This window comes from Scyliorhinus canicula, chromosome 2 (genome assembly GCF_902713615.1).
Source record: "Scyliorhinus canicula chromosome 2, sScyCan1.1, whole genome shotgun sequence".
Classification (NCBI taxonomy): Eukaryota; Metazoa; Chordata; class Chondrichthyes; order Carcharhiniformes; family Scyliorhinidae; genus Scyliorhinus; species Scyliorhinus canicula.
The window spans coordinates 34,274,744-34,296,418 of NC_052147.1; the positions used below are offsets into that span (position 1 = coordinate 34,274,744).

Sequence of the window (21,675 nt, forward strand, 5' to 3'; positions counted from 1 at the left end):
CCCCTCTTTACCCAGCTCCTCCATGTCCTTGCCCCGCTCACTCTCTGGGCCTCCCCAAGATGTCTGCCACCATCTCCCCTTAACCAACTGCACCACACCAACTCAGCATCACCCCCCTCCTCCAACCCCCTCTCCTTATTAAACAAAGCAACACAAAACCACCCCACCCCCTCCCCCGCACCATCCATGAATCATCCCCCCACTGCACTCCCGTTAACTATTCTGCCTGCTAGCTTGGTGGCTCCTACTCAAGGCAACCATCTACCCCCTTTTCCCTCTACCACCCCTCACCTGCAACTTTCCAAAAACAGTTGAACACACTTATTCAATCCACACCCACACATGGCAAAGACAACAATCCGCCCGGCATACACACCTGCGTTCCCCATACTGGCACCTCCCAAATTCAGTGTCCTCACAAGCCGCCCAGTCCATGGTCTCATAAAATTACCCGTCTCCTCTGGCGTATTGAAATAAAATTCCTGATTCTGCTGTGCACCCCACAGACGAGTAGGAAACAGCAACCCGAACTTCACTCCTTTCTTGTAGAGGGCCGCCTCGACCATGTTGAACCCAGTCTGCCGCTTTGCCAATTCTGCACCCAAGTCCTGGTGGATACTCACCATGTTTCCTTCGCAGGTACATTCTCTCATCTCCTTCACCCACTTCAGAAGCTTCTTTGTCCAGAAGATTATGCAACCATACCACCATCGCCCTTGGCTGCTCTCCCGCCTTCGGCCTCCTCCTCAACACCCTATGTGCTCACTCCACCTCGGGAAGATGGTCAAAGGCCCTATACCCCACCAGCTTCTCAAACATCTTTGCCACATTCTTTGTGGCCCCCGTTCCTTCAATCCCCTCAGGCAGTTCCACAATCCGTAGATTCTGCCTCCTTGAGCGATTTACCAGGTTCTCCACCTTCTCCCTCAGCTGCCCTCCGCCACAAGCACCATCTCTGCCTCTAACAAGGCCAATCGGTCCTCATGGTTGGATTGGATTGGTTTATTGTCACGTGCACTGAGGTACAGTGGAAAGTATTGTTCTGCGTGTAGCTCAAATAGATCATTCCGTACATGAAAAGAAAATACATAATAGGACAAACACAAAATGCACAATGTAAATGCAGACACAGGCATCGGGTGAAGATATGTGAAGAGATCAGATCATTCCATAAATCCATCAGTCCATAAGAGGGTCATTTAGGAGTCTGATAACAGTGGGGAAGAAGCTGTTTTTGAATCTGTTAATGTGTGTTCTCAGACTTTTGTGCCTCGTGCCCAATGGAAGAAGTTGGAAGAGTGAATAAGCTGGGTGGGGGCGGTCTATGATTATGCTGCCCGCCTTCCCAAGGCAGCGGGAGTTGTAGACAGTGTCAATGAATGGGAGGCGGGTTTCTGTGTTGGACTGTGTTCATGACTCTCTGTAGTTTCTTCTGGTCTTGGGCCGAACAGTTGCCATACCAGGCTGTGATGCAACCAGATAGGATGCTTTCTATGGTGCACCTGTAAAAGTTGGTAAGAGTCAGTGTAGACATGCCAAATTTCCTTAGTTTCCTGAGGAAGTATTGGCACTGTTGTGCTTTCTTGGTCGTAAGGCGACGTCGGTGGACCAGGACAGCTTTTTGGTGATGTGCACACCCAGGAATTTGAAGCTGTCAACCATCTCCACCTCGGCCCCTTTGATGCAGACAGGTGTGTGTACAATGGTTTTATTCTTGAAGTCAATGACCAGTTCTTTAGTTTTGCCGCATTGATGGAGCGGTTGTTGTTGTTACACCACTCCACTAGGTTCTCTATCTCCCTCCTGTATTCTGACTCATCGTTGTTCGAGATCTGACCCACTATGGCCGTGTCGTCAGCAAACTTTTAGATGGAGTTGGCGCCAAATTTTGCCACGCAGTGTGTGTTTATAGGGAGTATAATAGAGGGCTAAGGACACAGCCTTGCCGGTCTCTGGTATTGAGGATTATCATGGAGGAGGTGTTGTTGTTTATTCTGACTGATTGTGTTCTATGGGGTCAGGAAGTTGAGGAGCCAGTTGCAGAGTGAGGAAGCCAAGTCCTAGTTTTTGGAGCTTTGATATGAGCTTGGCTGGGATTATGGTGATCCACCACCGACTCCTCCACTTTCTGGAGCACCGAACTCTGCCTCCAGCCTTTGCTCCACTCTCTCAATGAGTGCCCTGATTGGCTCCACCACCTTAGCCAGGTCCTCCAAGGAGTCTTGTGTCTGCTGCTGGAACATGGCACTCCAACAATTGCTCAGGAGACCACTGGGCAGCCAACGACGCACCAGAGCCGTCCTCCATCTTTCCCTCTGTTGCACTCCGAAAGTCCTGCCGGCCAGACTGCTGTCCCTTGATCGTTACACTCCTCGTTTGGTAAGTCATAAGCCAGCCCCACCGGAGGAGCATTCCTGTCACTCACTGTTCATGAACTTCGCACCAGCAAACACCGCCTATATCAGGAGAAAAGGACCAAACAGGGATACCCTGCGGCTGTTCGAGCTGGAGCTGCTCGAGAAGGAGGGAGCTGCAGCAGCGGAGTATGCAGCAGTGGTGCTGCCACAGAGGAACAGGAGGCAGCCGCCCTGGATGGACAGCCAGCCATCCAACAGGCGGAGAAGGAGGGGGTGCAAAGCAAGCGCGCATGAGGGTATGGATGAGGACACCAGACCCGGTGGCCATCAAGGTGACGGTCTTCTGAACTTTTAGGCCACAGAGTCCTTCCAGGCGCCATATGGGGATCTGTCCAAATCTCACAGACCTCTGTGCCAAGATGCATCCGTGCCATCACGGAGGCCTACATGTCCAGGTGGCTCAATACATTCATTTCACTGTGGACAGAGCTCACCAGGATGCCTGGGCAGCATGGTTTGCCGCCATCGCCGATATGTCCAGAGCGTGATTGATGGGATAGAAGATAGATAGAACAGTACAGCAGAGAACAGGCCCTTCGGCCCTCAATGTTGTGCCGAGCCATGATCACCCTACTCAAACCCACGTATCCACCCTATACCCGTAACCCAACAACCCCCCCCCCCCCCTTAACCTTACTTTTATTAGGACACTACGGGCAATTTAGCATGGCCAATCCACCTAACCCGCACATCTTTGGACTGTGGGAGGAAACCGGAGCACCCGGAGGAAACCCACGCAAACAGGGGGAGGACGTGCAGACTCCACACAGACAGTGACCCAGCCGGGAATCGAACCTGGGACCCTGGAGCTGTGAAGCATTTATGCTAACCACCATGCTACCCTGCTGCCCCTTGTCACCCAATGAGCACATGCAGATGACAGGCCGCTCTACACCAACTGAAAGGGGTTCCTGCGATGAACATGTAGCTGATATATGACCATGAGCTGTGCATCATGCACATCTGCGCCCAATACCCAGGCAGTGTTCACAACGCCTTCATCCTGGCACATTCGACGATTCCTGACATGTTCGAGACGTTCCCCCGGCTGGGGGTTTGGCTCCTGGGCGACAGGGGTTATCCACTCCAGTCGTGGCTGATGACACCTATCCGGGAAGCCAATACGGAGGCCTGCTATAACGACACCCATGCAGCGAGATCGAGCGGTACTTCGGCCTCTTGCAAATGAGGTTCAGGTGCCTGGACTGCTCTGGTCTCCCGCATCATGGTGGCCTGCTACGTCTTCTACAACATTGCGCAGCAGAGGAGCGACGTGCTTGCGGAGGAGGATGAATGACAGGCCATCTCCAATGAGGAGGATGCGAGGGAGGGGGAGGATGGGCAGGACATGGGGCCCAGGCAAGCAAGGGATGCCGCACGATGTGTGCGCCTGGGCCAACGCGCACGGGACGCTCTAATCACCTCCAGTTTTACCAACTAAGGCTATGGGGCACGGACATCACATCCCCACCTCCCGACCTCCCCCTCCGCCTGAACCCCCTCTGTGATGTACACCTGCCACACTATTGGGTGGGGGCCCTGGGCTGGCAGTAGCACCGGGTCTGGTCCATGCAATGAACCCTGGTGCTCCGCATCATTTGACAACGTCTGACACCTGCCCAAGGTCGTACTTTGCACTGTCCATCTGGGTGATCCCTTCATGCAAGCTGACCATTTCCTCTTACGGTCTCATCAGATTTCTGGGGTGACAGTGGTGGGCATGGTCGGGAGGAGCAGGATGGGGGGGGGGGGGGGGAAGGTGGTGAGCCCACACCACCCATAACTTCTGCCCAATTACCCCCACCCCACCATACCCCCTCTCTGGCCACCCCAGACCAGCTCACCCCTCACACTCATCTGACAGGTGTTTAATGTGACAACGTATTTACAGATTTGTGCCCTAGTCGCTATCACTAAACAGTGCCCTGCACCCGTGCCAACTTAACTGGTGTCTAACTTCCTGGCCTTACATGTCTTAATGCTATGTCTTGGTGGATCCCCTAACAGTACAACAGGAGTGGAGGTGGCTTGCTGTGTTTCCTGCCCTGCGACCTGGGTCCCCGTTGGCAGAGGTCTTCTTGGGCGACAAGGCCTGGATTGGCCTGGGTGCTGCTCAGGCGACCTAGATGGTGTGGTACTGCCCTGTTCTGCCCGTTGCCCACCAGATGCGCTATAGACAATAAAAGGGGGGAGTCCGAGGTGCTGCGATGTTCTGACACCTCTCCTGCGGGAGTCAACGCCATGGGCCCCATTACCTCCTCCGCCCTTGGGGTACCCGATGGTCTGCTGTGACTGGGCTCTGCTCAGAAGCGCTGCTGCAATTTCCAGGTGGCTCTGGCACATGGTTGCTTGTGAGGCCTGTCCTGAGCCTCAGTCACTGCCTGCACAGAATGCTCCAGGCCTTGGACATGTTGATCCACAGACAAAACCGTCGCCCCCAAGGCCTCCATCGCGGACGTCAGTCATGCACTGTGGGCCTGGGTGGCGTGCATGGTCGGCACCACCTCCTGCTCCTGCATGTGGTTGGACTCCTCCAACTGCACATACAGGTGCTGAATTCTCATCGACAACCCCTCATGTTGTCCCTGGCTCTGTGACTGCACCTCCACAATCGATGGGACTGTCCGTTCCTGATGCCCGTCCTGTGGTCGGCCTGCCTTCTGACCGTCCAACCCCTCGGGAGTTCCTACCTCTGTCTGCCGTACCGGTTCAACTGTGTGGTGTGCACCAGATCGTGTCTCAGAAGCCTCTTCACTAAAGTGCCTGACCAAAGTGAGTGTCTCTGAGATGGTGGAGGGTATTGGAGACAGCTGTGACGGGAAATCCATGTCATTTTCAGACTCGAGCTCCCAAGTGTCCTGCTTCTCAGGTTGAGGGCTGCCATCCAAGCTACTCTCATCGTCAGTGCTCAGCTCACAGATCAGTGGCACTGGCTGGGGGCGGAGGACACCAGATGGGCCCGCCCCATCTCCAGCAGGTCCTGCAAGACAAGACGCATGATTAGACCGCGGGCCGAGGGGGAGTGGGGGTGAGCATGTGGATGGGGGTTGGGGTGAGGGTGGGGGTGAGGGTATGGGTGAGGGTGGTGTGGGGGTAAGGGTGGTGTTAGGGTGAGCGTGGGGGTGAGCATGATGTTGTGTGGGGGGTTGACACATGTGACACGGGGAACCACAAATCAGCTGCGTTTCACTTCCTCGCCCGTGGCCAAACTCCATCCCAGCAACCTCCCTTTCCTTTGGGCCACCGATCAGGTCCAGAGCCCTCAGGGGCCACAGGCTCAGCGGCCCCACTCCAGTTTTCTCCTGCTTCCGGCGGTTGTGCGCTGCCTTCTCAGGGGAGGGGCGGGGCAATCGTAAAATGACAGTGTTAGACAGTCTGACGCAGGCAACCCAGAGTGTGGGTAGCTGGTGGCTTCAATGCCCAGGATACCCGGCCAGGCGGTCGGTATGGGTATTGGCATGTGGTACAGGGTGGGGGTTCGGACACCCTCTGGGTTATGGCGGGGTTGGGGGGGGGTGCGACAGGGGGTTATAGGTGTGTGGGATGGGGTTAGTGTCAGAGCACAGCGTTGCCTACTCACCTTGGCCGCCCTGAGGAGTTTTATCACTATTATCACAGAATGTGGAAAAATGCAGCGCAGAAAAGGCTCTTCGGTCCATCGAGCCTGCACAGCTGCACAAAAGGCATCTGATCTGCCAATCAAAATCCCATTTTCCAGCACTTGGCCCATAACCTCAAATGTTAAGACGTGCCAAGTGCTCATCCAGGTACTTTTTTTAAAGGATGTGAGGCAACATGCCTCTACCACACTCCCAGGTAGTGTGTTCCAGACCGTTACCACCCTCTAGGTAAAAAATGTTTTTCTGCAAATCCCCCTGAATCTCCCGCCCCTCACCTTGAACTTGTGTCCAGTTGTAATCAACACTTCAACTAAGGGGAACAGCTGTTCCCTATCCACTCTGTCCATGTCCCTCATAATCTTGTACACCTTGATCAGATCACCCCTCAGTCTTCTCTGCTCCACTGAAAACAACCCATGCCTGTCCAACCTCTCTTCATAATTAAAATGTTCCACCCCAGGCAACATCCTGGTGAAATGCCCCTGCACCCGCTCCAGTGCAATCACATCTTTCCTATAATGTGGCAACAAGAACTGCGGCTTCACCAATGTTCTCCAAACATAACTCCAAAATAACTTACTTGCTTTTGTAATCTATACTGCGATTGATAAAGGCAAGTGTATCATATGCCTTTTTCACCAACCTAACCTGCCCTTCTGCCTTCAGAGATCTATTTACAAACACACCAAGGTCTCTTTGTTCTTCAGTGTGTTGCATTCATTGAATATTTCTTTGTCAACTTGCTCCTTCTAAAGTGTAACACCTCACACTTTTCAGGATTGAATAATATCTGCCACTTTTCAGCCCATTTGACCATCCCGTCTATATCTTCCTGTAACCCAAGACTCTCAGCCTCACTGTTCACCACCCGGCCTATCTTTGTGTCATCTAAGTAATTTATATAAATGACGATTAATAGGGGACCCAACACAGATCCCTGTGGTACTTCCAGTCACTAAAACAGCCGTCTGTCATCACCCTCTGTTTCCTACAGCTCAGCCAGCTTTGAATCCACCTTATCAAGTTTCCCTGTATCCCATGTGCATTTGCCTTCTTTATAGATCTCCCATGTGGGACCCTGTCAAATGCCTTGGTGAAATCCATGTAAACTACATCAACTACACTACCCCTCATCTGTACACCTTGTCACCTGCTCAAAAAATTAATCAAAAAATTCAATTAAATTACTGTTACTGGTGGCGCTGACCGCCTATGCCACCTGCGCCCAGGCATGGCGAATGGCGGCGGCTGACAGCCCCTTCCCGGGCCGGGGTACAGGGTCAACCTCTCCTCCACCATGTCCAGGAGGGTCTCCAGCTCGGCGTCGGTGGAGAGTATTGCCTTGCATCTTTTTGGCTGGGATGGTGTATGTGGGGAGTGAAGTGTGTGTATGCGGCTGCAGCTTGTCAATCACGAAACTGGCGAATCCCGCACCGTTTTTCATTGGAATCAATTATGTTCCACGTGGCGCTGGTACTAGCTCCTCAACAGTAGCAGAATCGTTCCAGATAAAACATAGACCATTACAGCGCAGTACAGGCCCTTCGGCCCTCGATGTTGCGCCAACCTGTGAAAACCCCTCTAAAGCCCATCTACACTATTCCCTTATTGTCCATATGCCTATCCAATGACCATTTGAATGCGTTTAGTGTTGGCGAGTCCACTATTGTTTCAGGCAGGGCATTCCACGCCCTTACTACTCTCTGAGTAAAGAATCTACCCCTGACATCTGTCCTATATCTATCTCCCCTCAATTTAAAGCTATGTCACCTCGTGCTGGACATCACCATCCGAGGAAAAAGGCTCACAATGTCCACCCTATCTAATCCTCTGATCATCTTGTATGCCTCAATTAAGTCACCTCTTAACCTTCTTCTCTCTAACGAAAACAGCCTCAAGTCCTTCAGCCTTTCCTCGTAAGATCTTCCCTCCATTCAGGCAACATCCTTGTAAATCTCCTCTGTACCCTTTCCAATGCTTCCACATCCTTCCTATAATACGGCAACCAGAACTGCACGCAATACTCCTTATGCAGCCGCACCAGAGTTTTGTACAACTGCAACATGACCTCATGGCTCCGAAATTCAATTCCTCTACCAATAAAAGCTAACACACCGTACGCCTTCTTAACAACCCTCTCAACCTGGGTGGCAACTTTCAGGGATCTATGGACATAGACACCGAGATCTCTCTGCTCGTCCACACTATCAAGAATCTTACTATTAGCCCAGTACTCTGTCTTCCTGTTATTCCTTCCAAAATGAATCACCTCACACTTTTCTGCATTAAACTCCATTTGCCACCTGTCAACCCAGCTCTGCAGCTTATCTATGTCCCTCTGTAACTTGTAACATCCTTCTGCACTGTCCACAACTCCACCGACTTTAGTGTCATCTGCAAATTTACTCACCCATCCTTCCACGCCCTCCTCCAGGTCATTTATAAAAATGACAAACAGCAGCGGCCCCAAAACAGATCCTTGTGGTACACCACTAGTAACTGGACACCAGTCTGAACATTTCCCATCAACCACCACCCTTTGTCTTCCATCAGCTAGCCAATTTCTGATCCAAACTGCTAAATCACCCTGAATCCCATGCCTCTGTATTTTCTGTAATAGCCTACCGTGGGGAACCTTATCAAACGCTTTACTGAAATCCATTTACAACACATCAACTGCTTTACCCTCATCCACTTGTTTGGTCACCTTCTCGAAGAACTCAATAAGGTTTGTGAGGCACGACCTACCCTTCACAAAACCATGTTGACTATCTCTAATCAAATTATTCCTTTCCAGATGATTATACATCCTATCTCTTATAAACCTTTCCAAGACTTTTCCCACAACAGAAGTAAGGCTCACTGGTCTATAGTTACCGGAGTTATCTCTACTCCCCTCCTTGAACAAGGGGACAACATTTGCTATCCTCCAGTCTTCTGGCACTATCCCTGTTACAAATTTGACTTAAAGATCAAAGCCAAAGGCTCAGCAATCTCCTCCCTAGCTTCCCAGAGAATCCTAGGATAAATCCCATTCGGCCCAGGGGACTTATCTATTTTCACACTTTCCAGAATCGCTAACACCTCCTCCTTATTAACCTCAAGCCCTTCTAGTCTAGTAGCCTGTATCTCAGTATTCTCCTCAACAACATTGTCTTTTCCCTGTGTGAATACGGACGAAAAATACTCATTTAGCACCTCTCCTATCTCCTTGGACTCCATGCACAACTTCCCACTACTGTCCTTGACTGGCCCTACTCTTACCCTAGTCATTCTTTTATTCCTGACATATCTATAGAAAGCTTTAGGTTAGGGTTATCCTTGATCCTACCTGCCAAAGACTTCTCATGTCCTCTCCTGGCTCTTCTTAGCTCTCTTTTTAGAGTCTTCCTAGCTAACTTGTAACTCTCAAGTGCCCTAACTGAACCATCACGTCTCATCTTTACATAAGCCTCCTTCTTCCTCTTGACAAGTGTTTCAACTGCTTTAGTAAACCATGGTTCCCTCGCTCGACCACTTCCTCTCTGCCTAAAAGGTACATACTTATCAAGGACACGCAGTAGCTGTTCCTTAAACATGCTCCACATTTCCATTGTGCCCATCCCCTGCAGTTTTCCTCTCCAGCCGATGCATCCTAAGTCTTGCATCATCACATCATAATTGCCTTTCCCCCAGATATGACTCTTGCCTTGCGGTATATACCTATCCCTTTCCATCACTAAAGTAAACGTAATTGTGGTCACTATCACCAAAGTGCTCACCTTCCTCCAAATCTGATACCTGTCCTGGTTCATTACCCAGTACCAAATCCAATACAGCCTCGCCTCTCGTTGGCCTATCTATATACTGCGTCAGGAAACCCTCCTGCACATATTGGACAACAACTGACCCATCTAAAGTACTCGAACTATAGTGTTTCCAGTCAATATTTGGAAAGTTAAAGTCCCCCATAACAACTACCCTGTTACATTCGCTCCTATCCAGAATCATCTTTGCAATCCTTTCCTCTACATCTCTGGAACTTTTCGGAGGCCTATAGAAAACCCCTAACAGGGTGACCTCTCCTTTCCTGTTTCTTAACTCAGCCCATACTACCTCAGTATTCAAGTCCTCATCAAATGTCCTCTCAGCCACCGTAATACTGTCCTTGACTAACAATGCCACCCCTCCCCCTCTCTAACCACCTTCCCTGAGCCTACTGAAATATCTAAACCCGGGCACCTGCAACAACCATTCCTCGCCCTGCTCTATCCATGTCTCCGAAATGCCACAACATCGAAGTCCCAGGTACCAACCCATGCCGCAAGCTCACCCACCTTATTCCGGATGCTCCTGGCATTGAAGTAGACGCACTTTAAACCACCTTCCTTCCTGCCGGTACACTCCTGCAACTTTAAAACCTTACTCATGGCCTCACTACTCAACTTCTTGTGTACTGGAGCTACAATTCAGGTTCCCAACCCCCTGCTGAACTAGTTTAAACCCTCCCGAAGAGCATTAGCAAACCTCCCTGCCAGGATATTAGTACCCCTCTGGTCCAGGTGTAGACCATCCCGTTTGTAGAGGTCCCACCTACCCCATAATGACCCCCAATTCTCCAAGAATCTGAAACCCTCCCTCCTGCACCATCCCTGCAGCCACGTGTTCAATTGCTCTCTCTCCCTATTCCTCGACACGCTAGCACGTGGCACGGGTAACAACCCAGAGATAATAATTCTGTTTGTCCTGGATCTAAGTTTCCACCCTAGCTCCCTGAATTCCTGCCTTACATCCCTATCGTTTTTCCTACCTATATTGTTGGTACCTATGTGGACCACGACTTGGGGCTGCTCCCCCTCCCCCTTAAGGATCCCGAAAACACGATCCGAGACATCGCGGACCCTGGCACCTGGGAGGCAACACACCAACCGCGAGTTTCTCGTTCCCACAGTATCTCCTATCTATTCCCCTAACTATGGAGTCTCCAATGACTAATGTTCTTCTCCTCTCCCCCCTTCCCTTCTGAGCAACAGGGACAGACTCTGTGCCAGAGACCTGTACCCCATGGCTGACCCCTGGTAAGTACCCCCTCCCCCCCCCCAACAGTATCCAAAGCAGTATTCCTGTTACTAAGGGGAACGACCACAGGGGATCCCGGTACTGACTGCTTCCCCCCAGCCCTCTTACCGTCACCCATCTATCTTTATTCTTTTGCGTAACTACCTCCCTAAAGCTTCTATCTATGACCAACTCTGCCTCCCAAATGATCCGAAGTTCATCCAGCTCTAGCTCCAGTTCTCTAACACGGTTTTTAAGGAGCTGGAGTTGGGTGCACTTCCCACAGATGAAATCAGCAGGGACACTGACGGCGTCCCTCACCTCAAACATTCTCCAGAAGGAGCATTGTACTGCCTTCCCTGCCATCCCCTCTAGATAAAAACAAGAAAAAGAAAGGAAGAGCTTACCTGATATTCCCTCAACCCCTTAGGTTAGAGGAGGTGGGGCAGCACGGTGGCCTAGTGGTTAGCACAACCGCCTCACGGCGCTGAGGTCCCAGGTTCGATCCCGGCTCTGGGTCACTGTCCGTGTGGAGTTTGCAGATTCTCCCCGTGTCTGTGTGGGTTTCGCCCCCACAACCCAAAAAATGTGCAGAGTAGGTGGATTGGCCACGCTAAATTGCCCCTTAATTAGAAAAAATAATTGGCTAATCTAAATTCATTAAAAAAAAAGGTTAGAGGAGGTGGAAGGGCAGGGGACACTATAAGTGTAGTGTCTCGGGTTTAGCAACCGCCCGACTTATATACAGGTACTCACCTTCCCGACAGGCCCCTGCTCCCGCCGAAAATCCAGAGGCTGCTCCCGCCGAATGGCAAGCAAATTTAAAGGCACACACTCACCTTCCCGACAGGCCCCTGCTACCGCCGAAAATCCGGAGGCCGCTCCCACTGAAAGGCAAGCCCATGCGGCGCCAGTTTTGCTGTCGTGGAATTCCACAAGTCTTGCGCCGGTGTCAACACTTAGTCTCAGAAATGGAGAATCCAGCACCCCATTTGTCACAGGTGGATTCAGAACAAGACTGCAAAATTGGAATAACAGCACTACTCACTCTTTAAGAGAAAAACTTCAAGAATGAATTGAACTGAAGATACAATAACTATCAATGGTGCAAATTTTTGAAAACGTTTTTTAGAATACCCAATTTGTTTTCCAATTAAGGCGCAATTTTGCGTGGTTAATTCACCTACACTGCACATTTTTTTGGGTTGTGGGGGTGAGACCCATACAGACATGGGAAGAATGTGCAAACTCCACACGGACAGTGACCCAGGGCTGGGATCGAATGCAGGTCCTCGGTACCATGATGCAGCAGTACTGCGTCACCGTGCTGCCCTTCAAATTGTTGAACTTAACTGAAAACAGTAGATCCACAAGTAAAGATAACAAGAACATAACTACAGGAGCAGTAGTAGACCATATGGACCTTTTTGCCTGCTCTGTCAATCAATAAGATCACGCCTCACTTTCTCCTTAATTCAATGTTCTTGCCTTCTTGCCATATTTCATAGACTGGGTTGAGCAGTTCTTCCATCTCTGGGGCCCAGATCTAAAACTAACTGAACCTATCTATGATGATTTTTTTTTTTGCTCTCTTTCTCAATTACATAACTATTCTTAAAATTCTCTGCATGTTGTGATGGTGGTCATTCACATGCAAAACTAATGCTGTCTTCACAATGGCCTTGAATTTTCTGGAAACTTGGTCTATTGCACTGATTCAGGTTTTTCAAGAAATTATAGCCACAAAGAAACTGTCTATTGAGTAGGAAATTAAGCACTGATTGAAGCTTCAGATTGGACCCATCCATACCATTCTTTGCAACATGCAATTGTTTATTTAATTAGCCTTTATGCAGATTTTCTTTGTTAAATTATAAATGTTTCATTAATATCTAAACTGCATATGATGTACAAAGCAACCAACTGTTCCAACATTGTAAAGATTTATCTTAACAAACTAAATATAATTATAATTTTAAAAAACTATTAAAAAGTAATAGCCCATAAGAATTTTCTGCACAGAAATGATTTTTGCCCACAAAACCTATTTCATTTTAACTGCAAAAAGATATATATCTAAAATTTTCAATGAAATTCTCTAGGTGAGCCTGCAATGTTATTGCATAGTTTATGCTAAGCTTCTTGATCTTAATTATGCTATCATTGGGAGGCACTGTACACAGGTCACAATGCTACAGATAAAGAGGAATAGTTTGAGACCAAGGGTTGGATTTTCCCATGGGATTTAGAACCCCAATGTTGGAACCAACCGAGGTTCCTGAGCCAGCACTTGTCAGCAGCACATCCAACATCACAATCTTCGCAGAAGTGTCCTCATAATTAGCTGTCTCTGCATTTGCCATCTTATTAAGGAAAGTGGGCAGAATCTTCATGCTGCCAGCCCAATCAGAGAGTCTCTGCAGCCTTGGCAAATTAGGCCTGTTTTCATTAAAATAGAGAAGACTTTGTTATATATATTTACAATCTTGAATGCATGGGAAACAATAAATAGAAACAGACATTTTCTAATAATGAAAGGTTGTAGAATGAGAGAACATAGATATAAAAGTAAATGTAGAATTTTAGAAATGAAGAATGGAGAGCCAGAATTGTTTTTACACTAAGGATTGTGAGGTGTTGAGTGCACTTCCAGAGTTAGTGAAATAGAGACCATTTCAACATTTAAGAATGGATTAAAGAAAAACGGACTGAAGGAATTTGGAAACAGAATCTGCAAATGAAACTAGGACAACTGTTTGCCTGGAAGATAAGCACAAACATGGACAGGTAAAGTCAAACAGCATATTTTGTGCCAGTCATTCTCACTTTTCTTTTCAGCCTGAAAAGGACTACTCACCCAACAGAACAAGTGAAGGTCAATCATCGCAGAAAGATATTGGTAAGTAATTGACCACTGAAAATCCAAATCCACCATCCTTGCAATCTGTAGGGGGGTTGATTCTTGCTCACTAATAACACATGCCCCATTCAGCTTCAGCTTTCACAACTAAGGTCCAAGCCTCCCCTGCCTCAGGCCCACCCCTTTCTGGAAAGCGCAATCCTCCCAAAAATCCCCTTCCTGTTTTTCTGTTCTGGCCTGTAGTCTCCTCCGGTCTAACATTACACCCATTTTGAGTGCACAACCTTTCTGTCTTTAAATTGTATCTATCCGTAGGGGAACAGATGGTGCTAGGGGGAGTCGAGATGGGGATCTGCCACCGTGGGGAAGGAGCCGTGTGGGTTTTGCGGGCACGTGGTGAGCCGAGGGAGAGTTATGGTTGACCGGCGTAGAGGGAGGGGGAATGGCCCACCGATTCGGCTGGTCACATGGAATGTAAGGGGGCTGAATGGGCCGGTTAAGCGGGCCCGGGTGGTTAGCATTTGAAGGGGCTGGGGGCGGATGTGGCTATGCTCCAGGAAACGCACCTTAGGGTGGCAGATCAGGTAAGGCTGAGAAGGGGGTAGGTTGGGCAAGTGTTCCATTCGGGGTTGGATGCGAGGAACCGGGGGGTGGCGATTTTGGTGGGGAAGAGTGTGTCGTTTGTGGCATCGAGTGTGGTAGCGGATAGCTGTGGCAGATACGTTACGGTGAGCGGTAAGCTCCAGGGGGAGCGGGTGCTGCTGGTTAATGTGTACGCCCCAATTTGGGACGATGCAGGCTTCATACGGCGCATGCTGGACCGGATTCCAGATCTTGAGGCAGGGGGCTTGATAAGCCACTCGGCCACAGTGCTGAGGGGGTTCATGGACCAGATTGGGGGGGAGGTGGACCCTTGGGGGTTTATGAGGCCGGGGGGTAGGGAGTTTTCGTTCTTCTCCCATGTCCATAAGGCTTACTCCCGGATTGACTTTTTTGTCCTCAGCAGGGCGCTGATTCCGTGGGTGGTAGGGGCGGAGTATTCGGCGATAGCCATATCCGACCACGCTCCGCATTGGGTGGACCTGGAGCTGGGGGAGGGGAAGGATCAACGCCCGCTGTGGAGGTTAGAGGTGGGGCTGCTGTCGGACGAGGAGGTATGTGGGTGGGTCCGGAGGTGTATAGAGGGTATTTGGAAACTAATGACAATGGGGAGGTGGGGGTGGTCTGGGAGGCGCTGAAGGCGGTGGTTAGGGGGGAACTGATTTCTATTAGGGCACACAGGGAGAGGGGGGAGAAGAGGGAGAGGTTGGTGGAAGAAAAGGTAAGGGTGGACAGGAGGTACGCGGAGGTCCCGGAAGAAGGGCTTTTGAGGAAGCATCGTAGTCTCCAAGCGGAGTTTTGACATATTGACCACCAGGAAAGCGGAGGCGCAGTGGAGGAGGGCGCAAGGGGCGGTATATGAGTACGGGGAGAAGGCGAGTCGGACGCTGGCTCACCAGCTCCAGAAGCGGGAGGCGGCAAGGGAGATAGGGGGAGTTAGGGACGGAGGAGGGAATCTGGTGCGGAGTGCAGGGGGCATTAACGGAGTGTTCATGACCTTCTAAGAGGAGTTATATCGGTCAGTGCCCCCTGGGGAGGAGGGTGGAATGGACTGCTTTTTGGACAAGCTGGAGTTCCCGAGAGTAGGGGAGGAGCAGACGGAGGGTCTGGGGGCGCCAGTCGATCTGGAGGAGCTGGCCAATGCGATGGGGAGTATGCAGTCAGGGAAGGCACCGGGACCCGATGGGTTCCCGGTGGAATTTTCTAAGAAGTTTTCAGACCTGTTGGGCCCGCTGTTAGTGAGAACCTTGAATGAGGCGAGGGGGGGGGGGGGGGGGGGGGGGGGGCTTGCTCCTGACGATGTCCAGGGCATTAATTTCATTGATTTTGAAGCGAGATAAGGATCCCCTCCAGTGTGGGTCTTACAGGCCGATCTCGCTCCTCACTGTGGACTCGAAACTGCTGGCCAGGAGGGTGGAGGAGGTGGTCCCGCAGGTTATTCATGAGGACCAAACGGGTTTTGTGAAGGGGAGGCAGTTGAACATCAATGTGCGGCGGCTTCTCAACATCATAATGATGCCTGCAGTGGACGGAGAGGCGGAGATAGTGGCATCGGATGCGGAGAAAGCCTTTGACAGGGTGGAGTGGAGCTACCTGTGGGAGGTATTGAGGAGGTTTGGGTTTGGTGAGGGATTCATTAGGTGGGTGAGGCTGTTGTATAATGCTCCGGTGGCAAGCGTGGTAACGAATGGGAGGAGGTCGGAGGACTTTCAGTTGTACCGGGGAACGAGGCAGGGGTGCCCCTTGTCTCCCCTGCTGTTCGCGTTGGTGATCGAGCCCCTGGCCATGGCGCTGAGGGAATCGAGGAACTGGAGGGGGATTGTGCAGGCGGGTGGGGGGGGGGGGGGGGGGGAGCACTGGCTGTTGTTGTACGTGGACGATTTATTGTTGTACGTTGCAGATCAGGCGGAGCTTTGCCAGAGCTGATGAGGATTCTCGGGGAGTTTGGAGACTTCTCTGGCTATAAGCTCAACATGGGGAAGAGTGAGCTGTTCGTGGTGCATATGGGGGACCAGGAGGAAGAAATAGGGGGGCTCCCGCTGAAAAGGGCAGAGAGGAGCTTCAGATACCTGGGGGTCCAGATAGCCAGGAGCTGGGGGGCCCTGCATAGGTTAAACTTTACGAGGCTGGTGGAGCAGATGGAGGAGTAGTTCAGGAGGTGGGATATGTTGCCACTCTCCCTAGCGGGCAGGGTCCAATCGGTTAAGATGACGGTGCTCCCGAGGTTTCTGTTTAGAAGGGTCAGCAGGAGTATTACGGGGCTTGTGTGGGCGCAGAAGACCCCGAGGGTGAGGAGGGTATTTCTGGAGCGAGGTAGGGAAGTGGGTTGATTGCGCTGTCCAACCTGTGTGGGTATTACTGGGCTGCGAACGTGGCAATGATTCGGAGGTGGGTGATGGAGGGGGAGGGAGCCGCATGAAAGAGGATGGAGATGGCGTCCTGTGTGGGCACGAGCTTAGAGGCGCTGGTGACGGCACCGTTGCCGCTTCCCCCGGCAAGGTACTCTACGAGTCCAGTAGTGGTGGCTACCCTCAAAATCTGGGGGCAGTGGAGGCGGCATAGGGAGGAAGTGAAGGCCTCAGTTTGGTCCCTGATACGGGGGAACCACCGGTTTGTACCAGGGAGGATAGATGGAGAGTTTTTGAGCTGGCACAGGGCAGGGTATCAGGCGGATGGGGGACCTATTCCTTGACAGGATGTTTGCGACCTTAGAGGAGCTGGTGGGGAAGTGGTGTCTCCCTCCAGGGAATACCTTCAGGTATATGCAGATTAGGGCGTTTGTTAGGCGGCAGGTGCCGGAGGTTCCGCTATTACCGCCAAGGGGGGTTCAGGATAGGGTGCTCTCGGGGATGTGGGTCGGCGAGGGCAGGATCTCGGCAATTTATCAGGTGATGCAGGAGGAGGAGGAGGCCTCGGTGGAAGAGCTGAAAGCGAAGTGGGAGGAGGAGCTGGGAGAGGAGATTGATGAGGGGACGTGGGTGGATGCCCTGGGGAGGGTGAATTCTTCCTCCTCTTGCGCACGGCTTAGTCTAATCCAACTAAAGGTGCTGCATAGGGCGCATATGACTGGGACCTGGCTGAGCCGGTTCTTTGGGGGAGAGGACAGTTGTGGCAGGTGTTCGGGGAGCACAGCGAATCACACCCACATGTTTTGGGCGTGTCCGGCGCTGGAGGGTTTTGGAACGGGGTGGCGTGGACCTTATCAAAGGTGGTTGGTTCCAGGGTGGAACCGGGCTGGGGGCTCGCAATTTTTGGGGTAGCATCGGAGCCTTTGCATCCTGGTAGCCCGGCGCAGGATTCTTTTACAGTGGAGGGACACGAAGCCCCCGAGCCCGGAATCCTGGATCAGCAACATGGCTGGGTTCATTAAACTGGAGAGGGTCAAGTTTGCCCTGAGGGGGTCAGTGCAGGGGTTCTTCCGGCGGTGGCTGCCATTTCTTGATTTCCTGGCGGAGCGTGAGAGGGTGGTTAAATTCAGCAGCAGCCCGGGGGAGGGGGGGGGGGGGGGTTATGGGTTTGTTACGGGGGTTCGTTTTCATGGCTCTATGCCTATTTCTTTTTCTTGTTACTTTGGGGGGGGGGGGGGGGGGGGGGGGGGTGTTACTGTTTTTCTTTGTTGGGATAAAATTTGTTGAAAATTTGAATAAAAATTATTTGAAACAAAAATTGTATCTATCTTGTAACTCACTCATGCCTAGATATTGTCATAGTTTGGAACATGCATTTTAAGATTTTATTTTGATTTTTACAGGGATGGAGAGTCCATCAAATGAACAGCCGTTCACGTTTTCTTTCCAATCTGACAGACCTTCAAATAATTTTGCAAACAGCAAAGATGAATTCAGTTTTGGTTTCTCATTTGGACAGGATCAGAGGTCATCTCAGCCGGGTCTTTTCAAATTCTTTTAAATCTAGATATCCTCTACATCCCTTGAATCTGATTAATAATAGATGGAAGATTTAAATTATTTATTTTCCTGCTTTGCGTAGTGCATTTTAACATTTGTGTGGGTGGACATTTAATTGAAATATTTGTAAAATAATTTAATTTTTTTTCAAAGAAAGGGTTATTGAAAATGCACAGGTCAATTCAGCAGTCACGATTTGTCACCTGAGATGTCTCTAACCTTATCTCAGAGATGCCTATGTGCTGTACTGTAGCTCCCAAGCAGGAATTAACTTATAAATTTGAAGCTCTCTCAGTTTAAAATACTGTTTATTTCACCAGTTGCATTTATTGTACATACAACTGGCATGAATTGTTATTTCCGTTACTTTACACAAACATAAACATTTAACATTTGTTACCAACTGTTGAACAGAAAACTACTTGCCTTTTCAGTTTGATGGCATTCTGTAGAAATACAATACTGTTGGCACAAATAAGAGAATCATTCCTGAAAACCTTCAGTTTATAGGCAGAATATCTCTTGGGAAATAGTGCCAATATACTTACTGACAAAATAGGAACGCTGTAAGCACAATTTCTTTTCCACAGTTTTTACATAAATATAATAAGATTGTATAATGCAGTTATTTCATATGACATTGATGCCATTTGGTATTCTAAAATGTTGAATGTGTTAATAGTGACAGAAAATAAATTACATATAGTACTTTTTAGTTGTGAAGGTTAGATTTATTTATCAAATGTTTTAGAGCAATCTATGTTTGTTTATTTAATTCACTAAATTTATAGAATACTACAAAACAACATGATTGACATACAAACAGAAGTGAAACTATACATAATAATAATATCAAACATAAAATGTAACTCTGATTTGAAAATATTATAGGTAAGCAAGTATTGTCAGTATAGAGTAAACCCACATCTAGAAGCCTAGAAATTCCCAGGACCTTGTCTTCTGACACAAGTGAATCCAAGGCAGAGAACTTGGGGTGGATTCTCCATGCCCAATGCCAGTAGCGGAATTCCCAACCTGGTGAAAAATGGAGCGCCGGCCTAAAAACGGATCGGCGCCAAGCACTAATCCTGTTCCAATGTTCCGAGCGAGTCATACACCTCTCACCAGCAGGGTGATGTAAATCGGTGATTTGCATCTAATTGATAGGCTGGAATTCTGAGTCTTCATGCGTGTCCCCGTCACCTCCCACTTCACCCCACCCTCACCCCCCAGCCCCCTCCGGGAAATCCTTCTGGCGGGATTTGGTGAAGGTTTTCCCAAGTGTGGCCCTGACATGGTGAGACAAGAGGGTTAGTGCATAACTGAGGTGCCTCCCCCCAAAGTCATTCTGAAGGCCTCCTCCACACCCCCCCAAAATGCAAATTCTACTCCATGCCGATACACCCCACCGACCACCCAGCCCCCTTCGGATCCCTCATCAGACCCCCAACAGACCACTCCATCAGAGACCGCCTTCAGAGACCCCTATTAGAACCTCCATCAGAAAGCACCCCAACACCCTCCCCCAAGATCCTCATCACAACTGGCTGAAAGCTGATGAACAATCCACGCAGTAGAGTGGAAATTCACAGGGCGGGATTCTCCGTAGCCCGACGCCAAAATCGTGTTTGGCGATTGAGCAGACAATGGGCTCTGACGCCGAATTTGGGGCTGGCGCCGGTTTGACACCGGTCAGCTATGCTCCGCCCCCTCCAAAATGGCGTCATTGTGACGCCCGCTGCGTGCAGTCGCAATGCCATTGATGCCTCATCGGCCAGCCCACCCGCGATGCTCGCCCCGATGGGCCAAGTTCCAAACGGCATGGGACACGTGTGGTCCCACAAATCGTGAACCAGGTGTGCCAGTTGCGGACTGTGTCCAGCGTCGCCACACCCGGCCTGGATCCATGCCGCTGGCCGGGGGGGACTGCAAGGAATGGGGTGGAGTGTGGCCAGGCGGTGGGCTGTAGGGTTAGGTCCGCGCACGGCCGGCACCATGTTGCATGGCACGACCGCTGCAGGTTGTCAGCAATGCGCATGTCCGGCTCGGGACCCGGCCATTCTCCAGCCATTTTCGACACGTGAGGCGGGAGTTTCAGTCGGCGCCTGTGCTAACCCCTCATCGGTGCCGGAACCGGTGAGGGGTTAGCATGATTTTTTGGTCATAAAAGATCGCACATGGTCCGCTGGCGCTGGCACTTAGCCGCTGAAATGGAGAACCCAGCCCACAGTGTTTGTCTTTCCCTCAAACTATATTTTAAAAAACTATTCCTGCAGCAGATATATACACGCCCTAACCCAGACATTTAAAAACATTACTATACCAGATACATCTAATGCAATATAAATACCAATGTTTTACCTTCATCCCAAAAAAACACTTAAAGACACAAAACATCTTTACACAGTTAACAGTACTTCTACAAACATTGCCCAAAATATTTTGGCTAAAGCCCCTTTTGATGGCAACAGTCCTCATAGATTAATCTATTAAAAAATCCAGTAATATTACTACAAAATGCACTGCTGCTACGGGGAATATCTTACACATGCTTTTCTTTATCTGTCACTCGATTCTGAGAAGCCAAGCTTGTCTCAAAAGCATTGCAGACAAAAAGACATTTTTTGAGAGTGGCAGCAGCTGGTGTTAATAGGTCTATCCAAAACAGTAAGAAGTCTTACAACACCAGGTTAAAGTCCAACATGTTTGTTTCAAACACTAGCTTGCGGAGCGCTGCTCCTTCCTCAGGTGAATGAGGAAGGAGCAGCGCTCCGAAAGCTAGTGTTTGAAACAAACATGTTGGACTTTAACCTGGTGTTGTAAGACTTCTTACTGTGCTCACCCCGTCCAACGCCGGCATCTCCACATCATGGCTATCCAAAACAAGCTGTCTCGTCAAGATCAGATAGCCACAACTAGCAGTTTTTAATTTCTCCTTAAATATGTTTCTTTTCTTTGATCTTCCACTCTACGGTCCTTTATGAGTTTCTTTTACCAGAATGTAACAATTGTTCAAGTTACTTTAGGCTACTATTTTTGTAAAAGTAAATTTACTACTTTGTCTCACCCACTTGTGGGGCAGTATTCTCCGTTGCCCGACGCTGGTATTGTAATCGATGGTCTGGCAGAGAATCCCTGTTTACGACCGAATCGGGGGGCGGTGCCTGTTTTCAGATGCTCCGCCCCCTCCAAAATGGCATCATCATTTTTAACAGGGGGTGAATGTGGTAGTC

General features: G+C 49.9%; 1 protein-coding gene across 7 annotated transcripts in view; it reads left to right on the plus strand.

The window, feature by feature from the left end:
- LOC119952127 (protein SIX6OS1-like) overlaps window positions 1–19,121 on the plus strand; it is a 254,058-nt gene extending 234,937 nt beyond the window's left edge. For all 7 annotated transcript variants that reach the window (XM_038775715.1, XM_038775706.1, XM_038775742.1 and 4 more), the window contains 2 exons: window positions 13,913–13,973; window positions 18,286–19,121. In XM_038775715.1, the coding sequence (XP_038631643.1) occupies window positions 13,913–13,973; window positions 18,286–18,443 (219 nt within the window). In that variant the 3' untranslated portion in view covers window positions 18,444–19,121. The remainder of the gene's footprint in view (window positions 1–13,912; window positions 13,974–18,285) is intronic.
- Window positions 19,122–21,675: the final 2,554 nt, after the last annotated feature.